Source organism: Myzus persicae, unplaced genomic scaffold (assembly GCF_001856785.1).
Source record: "Myzus persicae strain clone G006 unplaced genomic scaffold, MPER_G0061.0, whole genome shotgun sequence".
NCBI classification, from domain to species: Eukaryota; Metazoa; Arthropoda; class Insecta; order Hemiptera; family Aphididae; genus Myzus; species Myzus persicae.
Window position 1 is genome coordinate 427643 of NW_019101224.1, and position 27116 is coordinate 454758.

Genomic DNA, 27116 nt, shown 5'->3' on the forward strand with positions numbered 1-27116 from the left:
TTTTACTTTTCAAAAACAAACTTTTATAAATTAATAATAAATACAATATCATATACGATTTCTTTTTAAATTATTGCTTTTTTGCTTATTATTATTATAATAATCGGAGTTCAAACACACAATAGAACTACGAGATAAATATTATAATAAATGTATTTAAATATAGGTAATGATTAATATTGCTTTAGCACTGTCTATATTACTATACATAAGAAATTATAATTAAGGTATACATTCGCGTTTAGTCTATATAAATAAAATAATGTTGGCGACTGTTTAATAATGGTATATAATAATAATAATAATAATAATAATGGGACAAACTTTAACCAATATGTATAACGACTAGTATCACTTGCATAAAATAATAACCACGAAAAAAAAAAAATGATAAAATATGCCAACTTACACACGTTATATTATAAATATATTATGTATATACATAAAAAAAAATGAGATGAAAAAAAATGTTTACAGTCTGGAAAAAAATGTATCTATAAGTAAATAATAATTGTTGGTTAAAAAATTATAAACCTTTATAATAATATCATGATGGTTTTGGAACAAAAAGGAATGTACAGAGAGGAAGAAAAGGGATGTGCCTTACACGACTAAAAAACTATATCTAACCACGTCTGTTATCGATACGATATTAGGTATTATTATGGCCAAAAACGTTGAGGGCTCAGTACATACATTTTTTACACTATTATTAAAATATTAGATTATTTCATTAAAATACACCTCTCGCTCGACTAGATTTCTTTATTTAAAATTATTAATATTTTTTTTCATTGTTTTTTTTCTTTTAACGCACAATTAATAATAATAGTGCAGCCCAAAATTGACGAATAATAATAATAATAATAAATATAATAATGAAAAAACAGTGCTTTATAATATATAATAATATAGTACATGTCATACACTCACACACTCACACACATATAAATGCATATATATATCGATAAAATCTAATATTACTAATACATAATTAAACATTTCTAAAAGTCTATAATTCAATAAATCATAATATACATTAATGTTAACTATAGGATAACAACCCCGTTTATGTGTAGTAATAATATTATTTATTGATGGTATATCATTTTATGATTTCGTTTTACAGAAGTATTTTAGTAATATATTTATATGAATATTTATATATATATATATTAGTGCAGTCACTTCAGACTTGCAAGTTTCAAAAACAACGAAACCGCGAGCGGTCCCACCTTTTGTCGAAAAAAAAAATAGGTAGTGAGTAACACTCTAACAACTAAGCAAACCAATGGTATTTAATATGAGGGGGCGGGGGAGGGTGTCTGTACAGGTTATGTTATTATAGTTCAGATTTAATTCTCCGGGACATAAACGCTCCTTCTCATTACGCGGTCGTTTGTCGACCAGGCTTGGGAACCAATGAGCGCGCGTGTACGTTTGGTTGCGCGTCAATCCGGCGATCGACGTCGGACCCAACGAAATTGAACACGATGAGAGAGTATGGACGCTAGTCGAAAGATTTTCCTGCCGAATAATATTTTCGACTATTTCGGGAGTTCCCGTAAAAGACGAAGAGCTTATGCGGAGAGGAAAAAAACCTTTAAATCCGAGACTGTCGAGTGCGCGTTGACTCGCTTGGCGATGAGCGAGAAAACGCGAACTCGAGAAGTTCACGGGAGAGCGTACCGAATAAGGAACACACAAAACGAAAGAAAGAACAAACAAGTAATAAAAAAAAAAAAAACGTAAAATTACCGGTAACGCGGTGGACGCCGTCGTACGCGAAATAAGATGATAAAAAAAAAACCGATATAGTATATTTTTTATATCATAGTCACCGAGGACCTCAGGAGCGGTCGACAAGGTCGTTTTCCCTCGAAGGGACGTAGACGTCAAAAACGACTTCGGAGACCGAGTCGGTATCGAAAAGCAGAAACGCCAACGCAATTTCTCATTTTCGATACCGACTCCGTCTCATCCATTACACCACCGACGAAACTATCAACTATGTATTACTAGACTTACCTATATTACTACGACTACTCTAACGATACACAACGGATACGTAACCGTTTCAATAATAAACAATTTTAATTACAATTTAAGTTCTTAGAATAAAATTAATAATAATAATGATATTATTGTAGACGCTCGGTGGCCAATCTCTACAATAATATCGACTAAAATTTAATAAGGCAACAACGGTCAGCCAATACCACGATTGGAGTACACACGAGTAGTAGTATACGGCAAAACGAGTATTTTCTTATAATATAATTTATTGTAACACGATAATAATAATTTATACTTAACACTATAATATTTTAAGCGTCGTCTGCCGACAACACGCTCCTCTCTCTCTCTCTCTATCTCTATGTATAGTAGGTATGGTTTATAATAATAATAATAATATGTGTGTAAAATTATTGACAAAATTATCATACAAGTGGATCGGACCCGGCGGCTTTCGATCTCTAGTCGCTGCTGCTCTAAATTCCCAACATTTTGGCAGCGTCTTCGGGAGACTTTGTCTGCAACACCTGGTCGATGACAGTGCTGTCACGAATGCCGAGCAGCGTGCCGATCAGGCCCGTGTCCGTACGGTTGCCGCAGCAGTCCTCGTAACCGATGACCGGACCCGTCGGCGGGGGGGTGCTCGGAGGACTGGAGGACCTCCGCTCGTGGTCACTTCCACCTCCAGTGCCGCCACCACCACCCGCATAGGTTGGCTGGTCTTGGCAGCCACCGTGTTTTTTGGCTATATGCCGGACCATGCTGTGCTTGAGCGTGAACCGGCGCTTGCACGACAGGCACGCGAACGGCTGTTCCTTGGTATGGGTGCGCATGTGGCGACGCAGGTCCTCAGCCGAGTAGAAACGGTGCAGACAGAACGCGCACAGGACCTGAGAAACGAAAAACGATTTGTAGGCCCCGTTACAGCAAATACATGAACATATGGCATAATAATATATAATATTATGATTGTACACGAAGGCAAGAAATAACATTGATTTCCAAGTCTGAAGCTGAATAATTTTCTATAAAATGTGATATCGAAACACCAGGATACGTACGAAATCGGACAACGAAGAAATAGTTTTTATTATTTGAAGCTTAGTCGTAAAAATATATTAGTGTCATTTTTATTCAAAAACACAAAAATCGATTTCAGCACTATTAAGCGATCAACTTGTATATAATTACTAATTAGGTCTCAGATTTAATGTAAACATTATTTTTTTCTATTTACGATAATAATAATAATTTAAGTATTATGCTTAAAGGGGAGTGAGTTAACATATTATAACTATATTACATAATATAAGTATCATTGTATATAATTATTATTATTTATGGATAGTTTAATGAAATATTATATTTTGATATAAATACATACATTGTTTCACGAAATTCCGTTTCTAAATAAACAGATATCAATTTTCTTTTTTATTACTTCATTTATATTTCCACAATCTGTTACATAAATTTTGAACAATAAGTGAAATTGATGAATTTGATAATTATGGCGTGAAGGACGGATTAAAGATACCTTCCTAGATTCCTTCTTTAAAGATATCAATTTAATTTTTTTTTAGTACTGTTTAATTTATTCTAATAATTTCAATTTTTTAGAATCGTAAAAAAAATTAAATAAGTAAAATAATTGGATTATTACGAAGTAAAAAACAAATGGTTAACAATAACGATGAAAACGATTGAACTCGAATGACAAGTCCGCATAAAAACGAACATGCATGTTGGTTTTGATTTGCAATTATTTAATTGAAAGCAGAATACCCATATAAAATAACATAAAACGATAGTACGAAGTGCAACCAACCTTTCTGTTTTCCACGTCGTCTTGTTTGACGGCTGACGAGTCATGGTCGTTGTCCATGGCCCCCTGCGACACTAGTATCTCGTAACACTCGGCGTGGTCGATCCGGATGTGGTCCAGGGCGCCCTGCCTGTCCAGGTAGCTGCTGTCGCACAGGTGACACTTGAAACACGGTTCGGATCCGGTGACCGTGTTGGACGGGGTGGTGGCAGCGGCGGCGGCGGCGGCGGCGGAAGTGGCTGACGGGGTGGTGGTGTTTGGCGTACTGGTCGCCGGGGCCGAGTTGTTACCGCACCATCCATTGAACATGGCCATCGAGTAGTCACGTTCCGACTCGCCACCGTCGTCCTCGGTACCGTCACCGCCTCGTTCGTCGTCCTCTCCAGCGCCGGGGCCGTTCTTGTCGAAGTGCACCCGATTTATGTGGCTGATCAGGTTCTTCCGCTTGGAGAACGTCACGTTCGGACATGACGTGCACTTGTACGCGTTCTTAGCGTCGGACGGCACAGCGGCGGTCGTCTCGTTGTCGGACGACGCGGCCGACTTGCTGGGCGGCGTGCAGTGCAGGCGCAGGATGTGCCGGTCGCGGTTTGACTTGGTCGAGAATGACAGCGGACAGTGTTTGCACTGGTACGGTTTTTCGCCCGTGTGAGTGCGGATGTGCCGTTTCAGCGATGAAGTCCACGGGAACGAAAGGTAACAGAACGGGCACAGCACTCTGTTGGGCGCGGCTGCGTACGCACTGACCTTCTTCCGCTTCTCCCGGTTTTCGTCCTTATCCGTGTTAAAATTTATGTCGATGTTGTTGTTGACGGCATTGACACTATCGATAAGGAAACAGAAAACAAATTGTAAAAATTATTTAAACGCATCACTGCATGCATAATATAATATGTACTCATCAGTGATCTTATTCGAGTTTTTTTCTACACGTTCGACTTTTCACTTACCTAGAACCGTCGTTTTCGGAATAGCTTGCAGCCTCGCTGTGCTCTTCTTCACTGCTGGTCACCTCATTGTGGTCCTCGTCGGATCTGGTGAATTGCGGAAATGTCTGGTGTGAAGCGTTGTCCAACAATCTGGACACGCTGACCAGATCAGCGGATTCCTCTTTGACCTCTGAGCACTTTTCCTTGATTCCGGTGGGTTTGTTGTGCTCTACGCCGTCTTCTACTATGACGAGTTTGTCCTCCTCTTCCACTACGTCTTCATCTTCTTCATCCTCGTCCACTTCGTCTTCGGTCCGCAGCAGCTGTTCTGACGGCCGGCATTTCAGCGACAAGGCCATTTTCACTTGATCCGATATCGGCGACGTGTCCTGCTGTTCTTGCTTGACGGTCGAGAATTGCGGTTCTGACTTGGACGACAACGACCTTGGTTTCTTGTGCCAATCGGTCGGGTGTTGGTTTTTGACGTGCCGGTCTCGATTTGATTTCAACGTGAACGCACGTTTGCACGTCTCGCAGACATGTGGCCTGTCCGTCCTGAACCGTCTCTGTTTGGGCACCAGAATACCGTTTTTCATAACCAACCTCAACCCGTTGCTGTCCTTTGGTTTTTGTGCAACGTCCACAGACGGTGGTGCCGGTGGTGGAGGCGGCACGGTAGCGGGCTCAGGTGTCTCTGACTTGGGTGGGACGACGGGGTCTGCCGCTTCTTGAGCAGGGACGACCACCGGTTCGTTCATCTGCCGCATTGCGCGGATCATGTCGACGGTAAGTGGTATGGGTAGCATGCGTTCCGCGGCCGGGTACATTCCATTGAAGAACATGCGGTGCTCATTGAGGAAATACGCGTGCAGAGGCGTGGGTAACGACAGGTCCATGAAGCCGGGCGGGGCGTGTGGTACGAATTGATCTCGGAACGCCATCGTCGAGTTTTGTTTGACGTCCTCCTCGTCCGTGTGATCACCGGCAGTGGCGGCGGCGTTTGGCGACGACCTCTTGCTGTTGATGGACAAATCTTGAGGCTCGCAGTCCAAGTCTTGTTTGAAACGCTTCATGCTCAGGTCCAGCGGCTCATCGTACTCGTCTTCGTCGTCTTCCGAGCTCTTTTGGCCGGACGATTCGTACTGGGAATAGTCCGTCGTCGTTTGGTTGTGGTGTTGCAAGCGCAGGTGGTGGTACAGTTCTTCGTTCTTGTCGGCGGTTGCCTCATCGTTGGTCGACTGCGCGGACCCAGCCGGTTTCTCCTCGTTCTTGAATAGTATCGACGCCTTCACTTCGGCGTTAGATGCCTTGTGTATGGTGCGCAGGTGCCGTTCGCAGTTGGCCTTTGTGGTGAACGCGTACGAACACTTTTAGCACACGTACGGCGTCTCGCCTGTGTGGCCCTTCATATGATGGTTCAGCGACGCCTTTTCGGTGCTAGCGAATTCACATATATTGCACGCGTACATGCCGTTGGTGGACTTATTGTGGCTGGACGAATTGTGACCTTTGAGCGCCCGCAGGTTGCCGAACACGGTCGAGCACAGCCTGCACGCGTACGTGCGCTTGGCCTTCATGTGACCGTTGCTGCTCCGCTTGTTAGCCGGCGAGTGCGACATAAAACCGCCACCGGCCACGGACAGAGGGATTTCGTCCTTGGGCGAGCCGCCAAAATACGAGTCCTTATCCGACGGATATCCATCGCTAAAGTCCGTGCTGCACGTCGAGTCACCGTTGTACGAAGACTTTACGGGTGTGACGTGCGCTAGTTCCGGGCTGTTGTTGAAGGACGCTGATTTTGCCGGAGACTTTGCAGCAAAAGCCACGCTGTTGTTATTGTTGTTGTTGTTATTACTGCTGTTATTGTTATTATTGTTTATGCTATTGTTGTTATTGAACTCGCGATAAAACGTTTTGGAGGTCAGGTTTTGTGGTTTTAAGTCCATGTGGACGGTCTGCAAGTGCAGACGCATACTGTACGTGGTCGAAAACATGGCGTTACACACGGGACACCGGCTTTCTCTTTTCGTGTCCAACACGGAATTGCAGAATAACCTCTGTCGCAGATTGTCTACGCGCAACATTTCCGATGACATTTCAGACCTGAAACAGATACGAATAATACGGTATTATATGTGACAACGGACGAGTTGTTGAATGATGATAGTGGACATTTTTTTTTTTATAAAAAAAACCTAGACGAGAAGTCAAGGTGGATTGGGGGGGGGGGAGGTGGCCAGCGGGTGTATATATCGATTTGACGAGAGAACAAGATATACCTATGTATACAATAAATACGTGGATAAGAAGAGGAGGAAGAGAACGTCGACGCGGGTCGTTCGGGCGATACATTCGGTCAGCATGGCAACGAGCGTTTATATATACCTAGTAACAAAAGTTCAACCGCCCTGGTGATGTACACACAAACAACACGGCGTACCTACTCGCTGGTGTGTGTGCGCGCTCGAGAGAAGAAAGGTCGACCCGTTAGAGTTCATTCGTCGTATATTAAAAAAAAATGCATGATATGCGTGGCGTGTGTGCGCGACGGCAAGGTGCGTATTATAATATTGTATACAAAATTACGCACACACACACACAAAAGAAGAGGCATACGAAATAACTGCCAGCAGGTGTTTGCATGTGGGCAAAACAAAAAACGGAAGCTAAAATATTCCATTCTATTACTATATAGGTACAGCGGGATAGGTATGCTCGCCGATCGATAGTCGTGACAACGCCGCCAGAGGTAAGTCCGTCGCTCACGCACCTCCTCGGCAAGAGACACACACACGCGTTGAGTGAATTAATCCGCCGGTCAGTGCGGTTATTACGCATGATAATAATAGTGTACACAGTGCAGTTGTTATCGATCATATTATATAATATCATAACGATCGACACAATGACGATATTATGATTATGGACCCGGTACCGTGCGATGTATATTAAAGCCTATATGGGGGGGGGAAGGAATCGAAGCAAATATAATATATAGCTGCCAACACGTCGAGCGGGTGTGTGTTGACGTCGTTGGCCTTTGACACACCGGCAGGGGTCCGCCGTCGCGAGGGCTGCATCCTCCTCCCCCAGCACAAATCGAACAACAATAATCTTTTAATAACAATAATGCACTGGCGGCGCCTAAACCAGCGCACGAGCGCCCCGCCAATATAACAATATAATCATAATAATAATAATAATAATAATAATAATATAATAACACCGCGCGTCGTCGGGGGATGCGACGGCCGCCACGCCGCCACGAGTCCGGTTTGGAATTTCATATCTCCCCGAGGGACGGACGCTGCTGCCTGCTGTCCGATTGTGTTGTCGTCGTTACCGTCATTATATATTATTATATTAAACGCTCTTTAATAAAAAAGACACGCATATACATTTCAATTAATCTAATCGGCCGGCAGCGGGGTTAGAACCATATGCGCTCATCATATGGTTGATTACCGCCCACGAAAAACCGGCTTCGGTTACGTCAATTCAATTTTTTAATATTTTTCGCGTACCTAACAACCTATTCCTTTTAAGTCGATTAGAAAATATTTTTTTGTGGGAAAATATAAACAGTTGCGCGCATAACATTTTTGCCAGTTCCAAACACGGTTTACTGCTCGATGTTCGAAACTCATTTAGTTCCGTTGTTGGGTGTTATATTATTCATGTCGACGAAAAATTAATTATTTGAGTTTAAAGGATTAATACCTAATCGTAAATCAGACTTTTGTCACGCTATTATTATTTTATAACAAAAAAACAATATAGGCAGGATAGTGTGTTGTGTGGTGTTTGAAAAATCTGTTTGGCCGATGACGGTCGTTCGGGGTGTATATTAATAATAATAATCACGAACCGTGGCTCTCTATCCAACTATATGAAAGTACTATAATATATTATTCGGCCTGCTGCAGCGGAGGCAAATCGAATCGTGGTCGGTTTTTTATTATTTTTTTTTATGACCCGCACAGGTAAGCCACGGGAAAAAAACGGGTGAGGGTGTGTGTACACACAAACATTATTGTTGTTACGTGTCCACGGCACCCTTTTCGGCGGCGTCGTCGTCGAGGGGGATGCAGTCACCCCCATAGATACGGAGTGTGTTTATGGAACACAACAATAATTTAACGACAGCTTCACATTTGTTATTGTTATTATTGAATGGCGGCCGAAAGCCGATCGGCGGCGCTAATAAGCCAACGCGTAATATTATTGACGTATTGTTATCATAATCGCGGAGTTAAAAAAAAACCTTTTCATTTTACATATTATATTGTACGCGTACATGACGATCCACTTAACTGTAGGTACGCTAATTTTCATAGTTAGTTTTTTTGTTTTAAATAATACAATATACCTACCTACCTTCATTTTTACAATAAAATTGTATTTTTAAGCCTTTTCTGTCAATTAGTTTTTAATAATGTAATATGTTTTTTTAATAATAAATAACAAATAAAAACTAATTTTTTATACAATTAAAACGGAAGCAGAGAGCTTTTCTGAAACGGTGAATTTTCACAAATACTCCAAGAAAAAAAACTTCCAAATATTGGATAGGAAAATTGGCGTAGTTATAGTGTTTGATGTTATTCGTGGGACGCAGCCGCACATGCACGTTACACACACACACATACACACACACACACACACACACACACACACACACATAATATGCGTATATTATAATTGTGTATTATTCTTCGACGTTCCTCTAGGTCTTCCGGGCATGTTTTCGCGTCAAATTATAATATTTTCAAAGATGAACGAGTAATTATTATTATCGCGTTCCGCGCTAAGTCGCGTTTGTACAATAATATATCGTAACACACATACGCAAGTAGGAGGAAGGAAAACTACAAAATACATGCGAGTATAATAATAATCTCACAGAACCTCGTGTGTGTGTGTGTGTGTGTGTGTGTGTGTGTGTGTGTGTGTGTGTGTGCGGTTACAGGACCGGTGAACCGTACAAGGCGAGCACGCATGTAGACGACGTCGTTCGTACGTATAAAATAATAATATAATATATATTATTGTGTTTGTACTCGCGAGCTGGTCTGGGCACGATAATTGCGTATGCGCGCGGCCGGGATTTTTCCCAAGGTATACTACTCCTACATTATATTATATAGTCCCCTGTGTGTGTGTGTGTGTGATCAAAGATGGCGACGGATGCTGGTCATTGATGGGAAACAAAATGCACGCACACACACACACACACGGGCGGGCGGGCGACGTATAATAAAGGTCTTTTGTACACACACACCCACACACACACACACACACACACACACACACACTCGCGTACTTACGAGCAGTCATGGAGGACACGGTAATAACAATTATAAGCCCACCGCCGCCCGCCCTCTCGCGAGAGCAGCAATACATAGTATAAATGCGAGCGCGGTGGGGCGAAGAAGACCAGTCGTTTTTCTCAAGATCGTCCGGTGGCGATTACGTCTTGCCCACCCCCTCCCTAGCCCCTCGTCAAGAAAAAATAACCTGTGCGTGTTTTTCTCGCCCGCCGCGGACCGTCTCCTAAAAACTATATTAAGGTACACATTATTATTACTATTACTATCATTATTATTATTATTATTATTATTATTATTATGTTTACGGACTAGAGCGCAGTCGGACCTTTCCCGTGACGTCCGGTTCTGTTTTCAAATATTGATTAGATTGGTTTATTATTAAATAGTGTATAGAATAATAGAAATCGTTAAGTATGTCATCGGTTAACACGTCATATCGGGTAATTAAAACCGTAAGTCCCAGATGAGTTTCTAATAAGTTTATATATTCAGTGATCTATATATATATTATTAATTGCATATAGATTATAAAGATTGTGATGGATATTTTTATTTTCGTTTTTCCTCCCGCCGAAGATTTTTTTCGGCTGCTCTGCAACACAGAGATCAAATGCCAGTTACAAATCAAATTATTATAGCAGGTATAGAGGACTATGATTTGATATCACATAATATCCGATATTATTTTATGGCCTTTTCACAAATATAATGAATTCAATTTCGACACATTCTATAAAATGTGCTTTTTCTAAAGAAAAATTAAAACAACGATAAGAAGATTGAGCAAAGCGCAGTTTCAACAGTTTTTAATCGAATTTCGTTTAACGTTAGTTTTCTCACAGTCTTGGAACGTCCTCGGTTGCGCGAGCCAGGAAAGTAATATTTTTGCGTTTTCAATGTCGATCCAAGAGCTGCAGACAGCGTATAATATAGTTCTGTATTATTAAAATTTTGTCAATATTTTGGAAAATCGTTTGTTTGCGTTTCGACAATCGTCACGCAATATACATATATATAAAAGTACGCGTATATATATACAATATACACACGAACAACCGATATCGTATTGTACATGTAATAATAATAATATTATAAACAGCGCAGTCGAACACACGCACGTGCCCGTGACCTTCGGTCCGAGATTTTTGGTCTTCGGTGTTTATTTTTCGTCTCCGGTGATAAATTATATATTATTATTATTATCGTACAAGGAAACAATATCATATCCCTGATAAACCGCACGAATTCGTTTAGTGTGGATACTAACATCTTATTACAGGTAAGTACCCGTAAGTAGTCGTCAAAACGTACAATATTATTATGGTGGCGCGCGCCAGACGACCGATCTTCATCAAATACGATTATATTACTGCAGATACGCGAATAGCGTCGTATAATAATTATGTGATTATTATAATATCAAATTAATTATGTGCAATATGGAACACGAGACGGAACACCTCCGACCGCTAAACGATTATAAGACGTATCATAATATTATAATAATATTGTCGGTCACGGCGGGGAAAAAAATATTATCGCCAAGAGATAGAAAAACGCAACGTCGTCAACAGTGTTTTTTTTCTTCTAATTTTTCTACGCTAATCGCGATAATTATTGGAAATCGAGAGTACCCACACGGCGTACTTGTAATATTATGGTTAATATGCATGACGTATGTGCAGCATAATATGACGATGGCGACTCGCGAGGATGAACACCTCGAGAGACGATTTGAAAATACGTCTAATTGCTGTTAAATCGTCGTCGTCGGCCGGAGAGCGTAAAAACGTTTTTTTTTCTGTGTTCTGGTTACCGACATCGTCGCGCGTATTTGAATGGAAGCAAAAAACCGTCGACGCGACGGTTTCGATCGAGGCGAAAAACATAGAGATGGAAAAAAAATTGTGTACACTTAAATATGATATTAATAATATCATAATATAATAATAATATTATATGTTACGCTCCTCGTCGTTTATTATAATTCGCGTATACACAACACACACACACACACACACGCGGTCAAACGTAAATAATTATTGTCGGGCTTAATATTATTATGTTTTTTTCTCTCTGCGTATACGTTTCGCGCGTAATATTGTTTATGGTTCGTTTTTTTTTCCGCCGGTATTCGTTATAATAATAATATGTAAAGTAGTATAAAATAATGTTATATGTGCGTTATGAGTAATTTCTGTTGTCATTAAGATTAAAGACGCGCATGAAAATGCACATTATGCATGCGACATTATAATATTCCGTCCGATCCAACTGCGCAGACTATATTTTATAATATTACTATGGGTAGGTATCTGAATATTCTCAATAACTGTGCGAGCGATCGATATCGAATGATCTACTTAACTCTTATCACCGGTGTGTTTTACACAGCGCATAGCCGAACTACGCGTGTCGGAGGTGTAACACTTGTGCTTTTATTACGTGTTGTATATATGCTTTATATTATCATGACAATTGAGACTACGGCGTGAAGAATATTTCTAATAGGTTTTCATTTATTATAGGTACGCCGTTGGGAATATTTTTATCAGCCCAACATTTTACACTCCGTGTTGTTGGCAATTTTTTATTCAACGCCCTTTTAATGCAATCGAAAAGTCTTGAAGTATTCCATCCAATGTATGTGATCTCAAAATGTGTACAAAATATGGTAAAATACGGCGAATTTGTGCGCGCAACAGACGGCGACGCTATGAATGTTGAATATGCGCATTAGCGCATCAATACATCGCAACCCAAATATTGACGACGGTTAGATTTTATATAAAAAATAATTTGCAAAAAAAAATGCTTTCAAATGTCACGTTTTTGTATAACATGCAAAACAGACATTTTTATGTACATTCGGAGGCCTGAAATTCGTCATACGCGGAGGAATATTTATAACACAATATATTATATTATTGTAGCTCGATCGTATCATACGACTGTAATATTTCCGCTAGCGTTGCACTGCTCGTCGAACGGATCTCAGCGAGGCCCTGCAGACGGCCTGCAGTATTCAGCTTCTCTCGCGGGTGTCGCTGCATATTATAGTATTATTATCGTTAATTATATCGAACGAAATTTTAGGGGGGGGGGAACGCGTGCGAGTACCAAACTATACACATGATAATATATTATGTTATGATTGTTGTTCGTTACTACGCGGTCGCGGGTGTAATTTTTATTTTTCGTTTTACCGACGCGCATAATATAAAATATATTAATAATAATGATAATCATAATTACACGTCGGCTGCAAGCAGTACCTATAATAATAATACGTACGCGAGCGTTATTATAATATTATATATATTATTACATATAGGTAGGTACTATGCGACTGCTGCAGGTATAGACGAACGCAGCTGTTTTTCAGAGCAATGATCTGCGGGGCACGTGCTGCTGCTGTCCCGCGTACAGCTGCACAGTCACCTGGATAACCACCCACTACTTCTATCGTGGTATATACCTGTATATTATATACCACTGTAGCCTACATACATATACATAGTTTATATATATATATATATATTATATGCATATCATATATAGGCGCACACGCCTAAAGATGATAATGGTACACGCACTGCAAACACCTTTTTTCCGAAACTCCGACGGCAGCGGAGGCCGGGCGCAAACAACGCGACGGCGCGTTTCTTTTGACACGGCTTGTGTAAATAATAATATAATATAATAGTTTGTGTATTTTTTAACTATTTTTTTTTTTTTTTTGTCTCCCCATAACACCAAACACTATAGTATACGATATTACGACACACGCGCTCGTGGATGGAGTGTCGTCGTCGCCGTCGTCGTATAAATTTTAAAATGACGTAGTTCCACGCACTCAAAAACCAATAAATCGTACATTATTATAGATTACAGCGTTTAATTATACAATATGACACGTCGAGTCAGCAGTACAACATTATCATTATACAATATTGCGTGATTATAGTATAATGCCGACACCGCCGCCGAGTTTCCCCGCTCGTAAATGTATGTACAATGGAAGAGTTTCAGAAGTTTAACCTCTGAACAGAAGAAATAATAATAACAAACAATAGCCGACCCGAACCGCGCGTGGACACGAAAAATCAAAACAATTTAATAAAACATTTTTGGCGATATACGATATAAAATGATGTATACCTGGTAATATAACATCATTATCATACACAAGTTGCGGAACGATTGCGAAACCGTTTTTGATTCCGCGAGTTCGTGTCGTGAAACCGTGTGCACAAGTATAGATGCGGTAGATTTAACATAATATTGACATGTTGACATGTTGTAGCATAATATATATTATGATACGAGGTCAAGTGAAAAAAATTGACCAATTTTATATAATATTCAGTAAATAAAACATGGAGAGAAAATGTTTTTTTTTTGTTTTCCGCTGGTATAATGTTTACCTAGTATACGCGTTCACAATTTTTCGGCCAGGAACGTCTATGTCGACGGCTAAACACGTATAACCATGCTCCATAGCCGAGATAATATTATTGCAAATGTTACGGAAGAAAATTATTTTTTAAAATATCATCTTTCCCCCGCCGACGAAGGTCACCCAGAGATAATTATTATTATCAGTGATTACAGCGAGTACAATAGGTGTAATTCCGCGATAGGTATTATTTTATCTGAAAATAAATCTCCATGTTTAATCTACTGCAATAACAAACTGGTGTGTATTGTGTAGAGAACGGATACGGAATAACGTCACAGATGAAAACGATACGATGGCAAGCAAATGTGAGTTCCCGAAAGAATTCCATCGTTTTGTGGGCATAAGCCCCCACGACCAAGATCGATCAGGATGCACGATCATAGAGACCCGATCAGAAAATAATTGCGAATCCCTGACATAGACTTTTGTTTCTAATTGTAAAACACCCAGCTTTTTCTTACCGTTTATATTGATTCAAAATTAATACTCATTATTGTTTCGAAGAATATTAACTTTTTTGGGAAAACGCACAATTTATAGTTTTGCACAATACATTCCAAATAAATTCCCTCCTTATATTATGTTTGTCGGTTGGTTTCATCTGTCTAATATATCATTAACGATGGTTGAATTCTGATTTCTCAATCAGTTTCTCATTTTACATTGTCATCATAATAAATCGCAAAACCCCTCTTATGCTACAAGTCTCTATGCATACAAATTGACTGTCATTATTTACCAGTTAAATATGTAGCACGCATTATTTAGAGTTATTATATTGTGACAGAACAGATATTATACTAAATACAATTTGAGTGTTTCAATAAAAATTATTACTAAGAATTTCAAATAAACTCTGAACACGAAGCACTTTACACAGATTTCAAGTCATCTCTAAATTCCGTTCAAGCATTAGGTACATTAATGTGCTCCAAGCAATTCATCGGCATGACAGCAGCGCGAAATACCTACCTAATCTTTAGACGCATCAAACGTGGACGATATTCTCATATGATAAAATCAAAATAATAAAAAAAAGACATCGATGTTAATTATTACTATTTAAATTTAGGTAGGTGCATAACGATTTTTAATTTATATTTTATTGTTATCTTTATTATGATCATTACATAAATTGTTATGTTTAATTTGTATTATGTTAAGAAATGTATTCATAATATAAATGATCATAATCTAAGATTAGATTCAAATAAACCATGCCTGGTTGCGCGTAAACAATCAATCAACATTTTATGAATCAATAGTGAGCTGATGGTCCCTAAATATGATTTAGTTAGTCTCGTAATTGGTCCATTATACGTCCAAACTTAAATATTAAATTAAAAATAACCCACAAATTCATAGCCTGCCCGCAACGACGAACGAAAGTACAAAAACAATAAATATAATAATATACCAAGGTCAGACACCACACCCGCCCGGTAAGGCGAAAATCGGTGTCTCTCGATCGGGATATGAGGTCATATAAATCGTGTAATGGGGTGTGTGTGTGTGTGTGTGTGTGTGTGTGTGTGTGCGGTGTATACGCATTACACGTTTACACGTACACACGGTGTAATAAAGACGATCCCCGATCAGTAGATCGTTCGATCGATCGCCGACGCCGCCAAGACGACGAAGCCGAACCAGTTCCGTCGCCGTCGCGGCGGTGCTGTACCGGAATCTCCAGAGGCAGACGACGACAGAGCACGACGCGGACCGTCGTCGCGTCTCCGGCGTCGGCGACGACGTCTTATCGACGCGTGTAATTGACCCGCCGCCACACCGAGGCGCCGCCGACTGCGTTCGCCCATTTACTCGCGTCGCCGTATTATTGTCGTTTGTTGTTGTTGTTGTTGTTATTATTATATTATTTCTATACAATCTTGATTTACGCGATCGTCGCGTACACGCATTCATCCCCGACAGAAAAACCCTCCGGCGGGAATGTACGTGTATAATATAAATAATTTCGTATGGAGCGAATTGTTGTGGCGCGGCAGCGTCGAGGGAGCGGGCACGACGCAATATCATTGTTATTAGTATTAGTGTTATTATTACGAAACACGCCTCGCGCCCGTCGCCGTCGTCCGAAAAGTATTTGCGCGCAACGGCTGGGAAAATTGTGAACGCACGCTCACCGATGATATTATTATAAATTGTATATTGTGTGATTATTGTTTTAGATTCTGAGCAGCGCGGTGAGTGCATTGGAAACAGGCAAAACGAAGTGGATTAGGTTTTTTGTCACTTTTTTGAACAGTAAAAATGTTTCGATCTTCAACTTTGGCATTATCTATTTTGTGGTAGGAAAATAAATCTATATACTCCGGGGAAGTGAAAAATATCAAGAGCCTTTTTAAATAATTGGGAGACAGACCGAAAAACAAATCGGGGAATACGGGGACTTTCGCACAGAACCAGTTTTCGAGAAAATAGATTTTGTTTTCATTGAAAATCAAATAACAGCTGATATACATACAACCTATTTGGAATGTTCAACAAATATTTATATTAGCATTTTCTATAGGTAAAACAAAGAATAATTTTCAAAATATTTTGACCATGAATTTTAGAGTTAATTTTTTCTATAAATAACGATTACAAAATGTGTGCTCAGTCAAATAGGCAGCTTGAAAATTGAATGCAAGGTTCCCATTATAAGTTACCGTCATCATCCGAAGAGTATTCCCGCGCACCCGTTGGGAAAATTATGCACACACGCACACAGATATTTACCTAGGTAATATTATTTTATACGCTACATACGAATATTGTTTTATTCTTCTCTAGGCGGTCGTCGGTCGCGTTATTTTTAACGGACGTATATATTATTATTTGTCGTTGTCGTCACACGCGCATAGTAACCGAAAAAAAATCATTATACATTATATTGTTTCGTTTATATATATATATTATATATTATATTTGCGTCGGGTCTCTCTGGCGCGTTATTTAAGACAAAAGAGGGAAGAGAGGAGTCATCAGAACGACAAACGCGTATCGGCGAGATGGGGTCTTCGTTCCATTGTCTATATACGTGTTCGTAATGAAAAGTATCCGGTTTTCGGCTTCTGGACCGGGTACGGCGGCGGCGGCGGCAGCGGAGCAGAGCGTCGAGCAAGGTGACGGCGGCGGCGGGGTGGGGTTTTATCTGTCCGCGGATGAAAGGGGGACGGCGGCGGCGGCCAGCGGAAGAGGAGAAGGAGGCGGAGGACGGCTACAGGAAAAGAATGAAAAAAAAATAAACGTCGGACCGGACCACATCCTGTGTGTGTGTGTGAGCGCGTCTTCTTTAATATACAATATTCTTCCCGAGCTCCCTGCTCTCACACACACACGCACATACACATAAGTGCAACGATGCGTCGACGGAGAGACTTGGTCCACGAGCGTTATACATGGTAGGTACCTACCTATACCTACACGTATATATACCATTATTACGTCCGTTGCACACACCTTATGTGCATTACACCGACGACGTCACCCGAGTGTACGATAATCACACGGTGTAAACCTATATATATATATATTATATATACGTAGAGAACTACCGTGGAGCTCGTGTATAATATGTAAAAACGGAGCACTTGTACGGTTTTCTTGACGTTTCCTCTTTGCCGGATACGCGCATCCTCACAAGTGTTCCTATATATCCTCATGCGCGGCGCGTCCGTTTGCGCAGGGTTGCTGGTCGGACGGGTGGTGATCGAAACCGGACGGGGTTTAATATTGTCTTTTTTTTTTTATATTGCATAAAATATATAGGAAGTCGCCGCATGGTCGGAAGCGAAAATAATACGATCGGATCTCTCAGAAAAACGGCAGGACGACCTCGACGGTTCGGATATATCACACGTATAGGTATGTAACATACCTATATATTTTGGTGGTTATGCTCGGTCGTATATATGCGGTTAACGATAATATTATTGGGAATCTATATATATATATATATATATATACGACGCCCATCATGCGGCGATCTCGGGATATACATTTCGGTCGGACGATTTCTCGTTTCATTTTAGTTTGTTTGTTTGTTGTTCTTTTTCAACGCCGGAAACGTTTCCGACGATTTACGGGCACAGCTATCCACAGACGGGTCGTTTTGGACAGGGGGAGAGGGGCATCGCCGCGCGTAACGACTACAAGGTGCGTGCTGTAACGGTTTTGAGCCAAAGGGTTAAGAGTATAGTTATGTAGGTAGGTAGGTACGTAGTAAGTGTAAGTGTATAGGTAGCTTCCGCGTACACATAAGTAAGCGAGTTAAACAAAAAAAGAACGCACTCGGAAAGCGGGATGACCAGTTTTTTCACGTTGCCTCGATGACCTTTGACAAACGACGTAATAAAAATTGAAATGAAAAGGAATATGGAAATTAGGGATTATCGAATGCGCCCCGCGGATCTCGGCGCGAAAAGGGTGCACTCCGTGGCTCGCGAAGGGGACGCGGAGAAAGAGTGTGAGAGAGAGAGAGAGAGCGAGAGTGAGAGGAGACGAGAAACGAATAAATAATGATAATATATTTGATATATACGTACAGTAGGTATATAGAGTGTGTGATAATGTAATGTATTTTGTTATGCAGAACAAGACTGTTGTTATGAGGTCGCGACGGATCACTCGAGACACATCGTAAATGCGTATCGTCGTTTATCTCTGTGACTCGTGGAGAGCCTCTTTCGTCGTATAATATGTTTCATCATCGTTCAATATACAGATTAAACGTCACGCAATAGGCACAACATTGCTGTATACCTATGTACGTGTTTCTTAATTCTTTCCGATTTCGTATCAGACTACGCCGCCGGTGGTGGTTTATCGGTGATAACGACAACAATATTATGATGCAATATTGAATATTTATTATATGCAGAAAAACGCGTCCCGGCGGACGGAGTGTGTTTTTTTTTCATTTCCCGAGTTTGTTTGTTGGTTTGTCACTCGGTTTTTTTTCTGTTCGAGAGCGTTTCCGGCGAACGGTGAGCGACTGGTAAATAAAATATCCGACTACAACAGCAACTGCCGCCACCGAGAAGACCGCCACGAGCAAATTTTAAATAGTAATAATAATGTTTTTTCCCGATCTCGTGTCGCCCGATTCTTTCGTCGTTTCAAAACACTGGGACGAACACAATACTATAACACCGTCGTCGGGACAACAATGTCATCATAATGCATAATATATTATGGTGAAAAAAACGTTAAACAAAACTGGACGAAAGATATAAATCGAACGCGTATCCGCTGACGAAGGTAAAACCCAGTTACACGCATATGAACGTGCGACACATACATTGTGGTGCATAATATAAACTCGAGCACAGATGAAGTCCTACAGAGGCCAGTAAAATACAAATAAATGTTTTCCAAAATTAAAGTATAATTAAATATAAAAATTGCATACAAACTAATAAATTTAACAAAATTGTATAATAGGTACCTAATATAATATACTAATATGGGCACTACAATGAATATGAAATAAATTATTATTTAAATATAATTAAAGACCAGCCGAAAATAGGTAATGCGGTTATAGTGGTTATACATCATACAACAATACAATAAAGGTAGTCTCGAAAGTAAAAATGATTATATTAAGGAAAATAATTGTACAATATTAACATGGGTAATGGTATTTTTCAATAATATAATTAATAGGCTTAAATCCTAGTCTGAAAGTGTAGTGCAAAAAACCGTTTAAACCGTTTTGGAACTAACCTTGTGCACAGCCGGTGGATATCCGTTTTGAGCCATAACGTCGCAACAATATCACAGCAGAAAGTGCACGGCGGCAGTGTTACAATAACGCATGACGACCAACCGATATCGAACGCCGAAGAGACAAGATTAACGACGGCGACGAATTATTGTGTTTTTAGAGTAGAGAAGATTCGAAGTGTTCTCAAGACCTATTATTATTATTATTATTATCGAGAGATAAGGCGGATAATTTTCTGCGATCACTTTTAGGAACTTCAGACACCACGTATACACCACACGCACAGTATTTACGTATGTGAGTGTGCTCTCGTTATCTTTAGCTAATACTATATTGCGACCGTGACGTTTGTTTAGGAGATAAATAAAAAGAAAAAAAACGCGACAAAGAATAATAAAGCTGCGCCCTTTTGCCGGTACCTATATACATTTCGTTTCCCGGCACCCGCCGCCGCCGTTGCAGGCAATCGATTATTAGACGCGGAACAAAAAATAAAGACGAAAAAAATCAATAGATCTAAGGTTCTTATACATAATATATGTATAGTATTATATCGGTTTAAAAATGAAACCTACTTTCGGTTGAAATTCAGTGTTGAAGTACCAATAAAAATTTCAAAGTATCGTAATATAATTTCGAATCGTTTACAAGAAATCACCACGACAAACTACAATCGTTTAATTCCGATCTGTTTCCTGAAATAATTAATTACTTAGAGGTAGGAATTTATTTCGAGTTGAATTACCTCGGCTAGAATGAAATCATAACGAATTAAGTGGCATACATGTCTATAAACGTCAACATTTAGATGCTAACTAAATAGCTGAATCTCAAGCGAAATAAATATATTAAAATAGAACTTTTTTAGCAAACCATATTTAAAGATGCGTTTAAAAAATAAAATAAAAACACTACTCGGTTGTAAAGCTTCTCCGTGTAAATTATATCTAAAATATTTACAACCGTATAGATTGTCAATATGTGAGTAACCTACGCGTCCGGATGTAGATACATTATTATTATTAATATTATATTACCACAGTCGCTGCACCCGATAACTATCAATCCTGGATTATTATTAGACACAATTGGTTTTCCGTTCTCGTCAATTTGGATATGGTTGGAAAAAATTGCGAAGGAAGCGGTTCGCGAACGTCCTGGAAGATTTTCGCCGTTACGTCTGCCACCGGTGGTCTCACTTTATAATATTTTAATATTATTAGGTACACTGTATAGTAGACGGGTCGCTGCTGGCTGGACCGCCGACGAATGGATTCCGCGCGCTCTGTATACCGCGGACCACACGATTGTCACACCGGCACACCGTTTGTTGCTTCCGATGAGTTATTTGTTTTTATTTTTAAATATTGTGTCACACACACGAAAACGCTCCCGATAAACACCCACACGCGTTTGACTGCCTACACGGGAAGGACCGGCGCTGAAGTGGCGCATCGTCTCTATCTCGTCGATGTTCGCTCGTCGAAAGTATAATATCAATTATTGCCGTATTATTGTATAGTTGTTGTATATCCGTTTGTATAAATAATACTAATATCTATCATGACAAATAAGTCTTCCTCTCCCACCGTCGTCGCCGAGGTATTCGTTAATATTTTAATCGACGGACGTTTTATCTGCTCCTCGGCAGAGACATGTGATCGGCGGCGGCGCACCCAGAGAGATGTCTCGTCGACGACAACGACGGCGCGTACTTTCCGAACCCGTATTATTAGACGACGGCGGCGGCAGATCGATAATAATAATTAAGATTCCCGTTATTAGATCTCGGGAAGGGAAAAAAAAAAATAATATTATCGTTCATCTAACGACACCGATAACAGTCCGAAAATGATCATTTCAGCCTGCTCTCCCGCACAAGGCAAATATTTTTAACTATTCTACACGCCATCGCCACAATGAAGATAATAATAATAATAATAATAATAATGGTCGTAATAACGGTGTAGCCCGACCGAAATGTTTTTTACCCATACGCTCAGTTATCGGATTGGTACCTGCGTAATTGGATTTGTGTGTACAGAGAAGACTGCCAAAGCACCCGCAGCCATTGGAGGTATTTACTTTTTAGGCGGCGTGTGTTCGATAACGACATTATCGATCGTCTGACGGAAGACGAGTCCGTATTTTCCCGCCGTGCGGGGGGGGGGGGCAGAAAACCCGGAAAAACTCGTAAACCCGCAGTCGCGAGTTCGAGGAAATGGAAAAAAATTGATTTGCCCAGAGCCGGTGCGGCTCGTCTCGCTGGCGCATCCGGTTCTCGCCGCGGGATCACCGAGCACACGCTATCCAGTTTTCGAAGACGGGCTCGCGCGCGCGCTCCCCCTCGGGGCCCGAAGAGGGGTCGTCCCGAATATTTTTACTATTATTATTATTTTATTACGATTTTATTGTCATTGAAATTCGCCGCCGCCCTGACCCCGGAAAAGAAATACACGCACGGTACCCTACACCCAAAATATTCTAATATCAACCAGCCACACGCAGCACGTCTCCTACAAATATCCAACCGTCGAGAGACCCCGAGTCTGCGAACAACCGTCACGGCTCAGACACAGATACTGCGACGGCTACGGTCGGGTGTACGCGTTGTAATTATAATAATAATAATAATAATATTACACACGATTATGTGCACGTACATCTCACGTACTGCACGCAGATAACCCGAGCCGCACTGTATATATTGGTATTATTACCCGACGCTGTGTCGCCTGGTCGTCGCCGCCGTTCGTAGATTAGTGTAACACAATATTATGATAGAGCAGGTGTGACATGGCTTTGAAAGCAAATATCGAGTCGACGACGACGACGTATTGGCAATATTATTATTATTATTATTATTACTCAGACCGTATAGAATTTAATGTTTAGCCAGCCAAGAAAACGACGTTGTACGTTACAATCGTCAGACGACGATATAAAATAGCGTCGTCGTCGTCGTGTCGTACTCGGAGAGCCCAACGATATCGTCGACTAGCAGCGCGGGGCGCCTCTAAAAACCATCCGGGACCGACCCGACGATTTCCAGATAAAATCTGTCGGGTGCGGCTGCACAGTGCAGATTCGCATTTAATTACACCGCGGCTGATAACGACGTGCGCACAGTCGTAAACACCGGGGAGATAATACTCACATCTCGAACCGAAAGACAGTACGAAAATAGTCCGATCGGTAAAATATTATTATCGACGATAATAACTCGGTAACGGGCGACGAGATTTAGGAAATGCGTATTTTTAAATTAGTTCGAGCTCGGGCTCTTCCAGGTACACTGATACCACCGGCTACCTGCCTGCCTCCGATCCTTAATACCACAGCGAATAATATTAATTATTGAATCACGTTCGGACGACGACGAACAAACGATAACGATATTCACACCGCAAAATATTTATAAATAAGTGTTTAATGATTTTGACGACCCGTCCCTGATGATTAAATTTATTTACACGTTTTTAAAATATTATTGTTATATTTTTGTTTTTACCTGTAGTGCGAGGTGGTGGTGGATCTCTCGGGTGGCGTCACGTATCTTCATGGACGGCAACGGATGCGAGCGGTCCCGACGTCGATCGTACGTGGCGAACGTGTGTCGTCGTCGAAGAGATGACGGATATCTTCTGCGAGCGAGACAACTGGTGCGCGTGTGCGTCTGTGGTACGTGTGGACGCAGGCGCGATGGTCACGGTCCGTTCGGAGCAAACTCCACTGCGGTCGTCGGACACAGCAGCAGCACTGCGGCGGCGGCGGCAGCGGCGTCGCGGGACAGGTTGCACGCGGGGCACCGGGTACTGAGACGCCGCCGACCAATCCGGACGCGCCCACAGCTCGCCGAGTCCTCCCCTCCGCGCCAATCTCCGCGCCGATCTCTCGATTGATTTGCGTCGGTTACGTGACCGCCGCGCCGCTCGGCGCGCGCGTACCCGGTTCCCCACCACCCACTCAGACCACCCGCCCGCCCCTACGATCATCCTCAGCGATGTGGCGGGGAGGGTTGAGCGGCGACGATGGTCGCGATTGCGGGATGAGGGAGGGGGCGACCGTCGTACAGTCGGTTGTGTGTTGTATTTTCTCTCCTCTCGCCGCCGTCGACCCGTCGTTTTATTTATTATTATTATTATTATTTTTTAAAAGTTTTTTACCTCGTTGCGGATGTCGCGTTCGGCGCGTTTGTGTGCCACCGCTACCGTCCGATATCGATTTCGAAAAGAAACGCGCGCGCGCATCACACACTCGCTCCGTCTTTATAAATATATATACCGTCAGCGGACGCGATAAGTCTGAATTGTGCAACTCGTTCATGTAACGAACGGTTGATGTGGAATAATGATCCAAATAATATAGTAGGTACCTATACAAGGACATTTATGACAGGCAGGATAGTCGCCGGATTTTGACTCCCAACACTTTACATATGTACAAGGGATGTTAAGCTATAATACAATATAGACGAAGACAGATATGAGTGCTTCATAAAAATAGACTGCAGTCCAGGAGGAGCAAACGTTTTTAAAGGATCACTGCAGATCCATTTGACGAAAAAATCAAATAATTTGTTTTTAAAAAAACAATTTTTTATTCCAACTTTGAACTTGTAAAAATAATAAATGTTGATATAATATCGTAGCCCTAAACCCCGATAGACCACCTAGAAGTTTAAAAACTGACGAACATCAATTTGTATGAATAGCTCTGCGGATAGTTACAACCTTGGTAACTGTTAGTCTGTATACAGTATCTGTAGTTCAATCATGACTGAAACTGACACCAGCTACTATAGATTATCTTTCGAAGAACAATACTTTTCACTGATAACAGTGGGTATAAAGCGAAAAATAAAATGTGACATAAAAACTAAGATAATTTAAGTTCCTATTTCTAGTATAAAACGCGGTACCTAATAATATTTTTTTACATTCAGGGGGCGCACCTAACCCCCCCCCCCCACCCACCTTGTTACCAACTATATATGTATTTGATACCGATTAATTTTGACAGTCTTATCGAACAATGCAATAATATCGACAGATAGAAAGACTCAGCAATACGCGGTTTTAAATCTACACAAAGTTGTTGATTATCAGTAGTACACGGTTGTGATTAATTTATTCTGTTTTTATTATTTTCAATGATTTTATTTTTTGTTTTTCATAGATGAATATTTATCGGCATTTATCGGCACCTCAGATGTATATATAGTTTTATAAACCGTATTCCGCCAGTTCGAGTTTATCCCATTATAGGCCCATATTATGGTATATGATGCAAATCTCATCTTTATCATGCCCATATGCCGCAGTAAACATTTGCATGCTTCTATGATCGTAAATATTCGTTTATTTGTTACAGCGTCTGGTGCATTGATCGAATAAACGAGGAATGACGTCGTCGGTAGATTATTTTTTAGGTCTTTATCGGATCTCGTCTGCAGATTACCCGCGTGGCTGCTTTTTCGGAAGAGTTTTCACTCAACACTGCACACTGTACAGTGACAACATACAACAATCGAATAAGCTTATTTTTAGGTCATCGCGTTACTATATGATATTTTCATTTTTATAATTTTTTTTTTTTCAAAATAATTATACGTTTTTAACCCGCACGATTATAAATATGTATATTTAGACGGCTGACTATTATACACTATATACACATAATCGCGGACGCGAATATCGACGGGCGTACTCGTTCATATTCATATTTTATACTATTATAGTACGTAGTTGTAGAGAATAATCATTTATGAATAGGTATTTTTTTCATTAGCAGGATACATTTTTCCGTTCCAGATCTCTGGGGGCGGAGACATACTTTATGTAGACTTATATATATATAGTCAACTGCGACGATATTATATATTGTAATATTATAATTGGCGTAATTATCTATTTCATATTTCTATGCCTATATACAACTCCAATTCATTACGCGAGCATAATGTGTCTATTCTATGCGTTTCACATACCTTGACCGTCTTACATGTTTCACCACTTTATTTTTTTTATCAGAGTATAATTATTGTAAGCTTCTTGTGTGTAGCCTTTCCATCTCCCCCCCCCCCTCATTCGTCTAACGGCCGCAGCAGTGCAGTTATATAGTGCAACAAACGAAAGATAACATTCTTATAATATTCTAAATAGGCTCCATCGAAATTAGAATGATGTATATAAAATATACGATAGTAATTTATTACTTGGATGCACGTGTAAACATTTTGGTCATAAATCACAAAAAACGAATATTCCTAGTAATGCAGTATGACTGTATGATGAATGGACTGAGACTACTCGAGCTGTATAGTATATAATTGTGCTATATAATTTGAATTGGTTCCATACATAGTATAACTCAAATGCTGAAATTATAGCTCAATACATATTTTTATTAATGTTGCAGGCTGAACGAGCCATATCGTCATTCATTGACGCTGCACCGTATGTCCGTATAACAATATAATGTCATTAAAGTTTGCGCACGCCATAATATTCACATAAGTGTTGTATATAATATTCTTATTAAAAGGACTGAAGCAGTGAAGCGTGATTCATTTTTGGTCGAAAATGCTGCTCACGACTTCAACTTTCTAATCCCTCAGCAAATCGTATTAAAATCTCCAAACGAAATGTTTCAAAAGATTTTAAAGGTGATAATTATCACGAAAAGACAAATAGGAGAACGTTTTTGTGTAATATACAAGTGCATATATTATTAAATAGACATACGTATTGTATGTACATGGTATATATTGCGTTATTACAACAGCATTGTATACGTTCACATCATCATGTAAGTGTTAAAA

At 40.4% G+C, this 27116-nt stretch overlaps 1 protein-coding gene across 1 annotated transcript; it reads right to left on the reverse strand.

Annotated features, from left to right (window-relative positions):
- Window positions 1-1398: 1398 nt before the first annotated feature.
- On the reverse strand, window positions 1399-20828 carry LOC111028256. The gene is given in 4 exon segments (XM_022306820.1): window positions 1399-2906; window positions 3845-4664; window positions 4792-6873; window positions 20293-20828. Coding segments are annotated over 3 exon segments (3324 nt in total). The 5' UTR covers window positions 6867-6873; window positions 20293-20828; the 3' UTR covers window positions 1399-2477.
- Between the last annotated feature and the right edge of the window lie 6288 nt (window positions 20829-27116).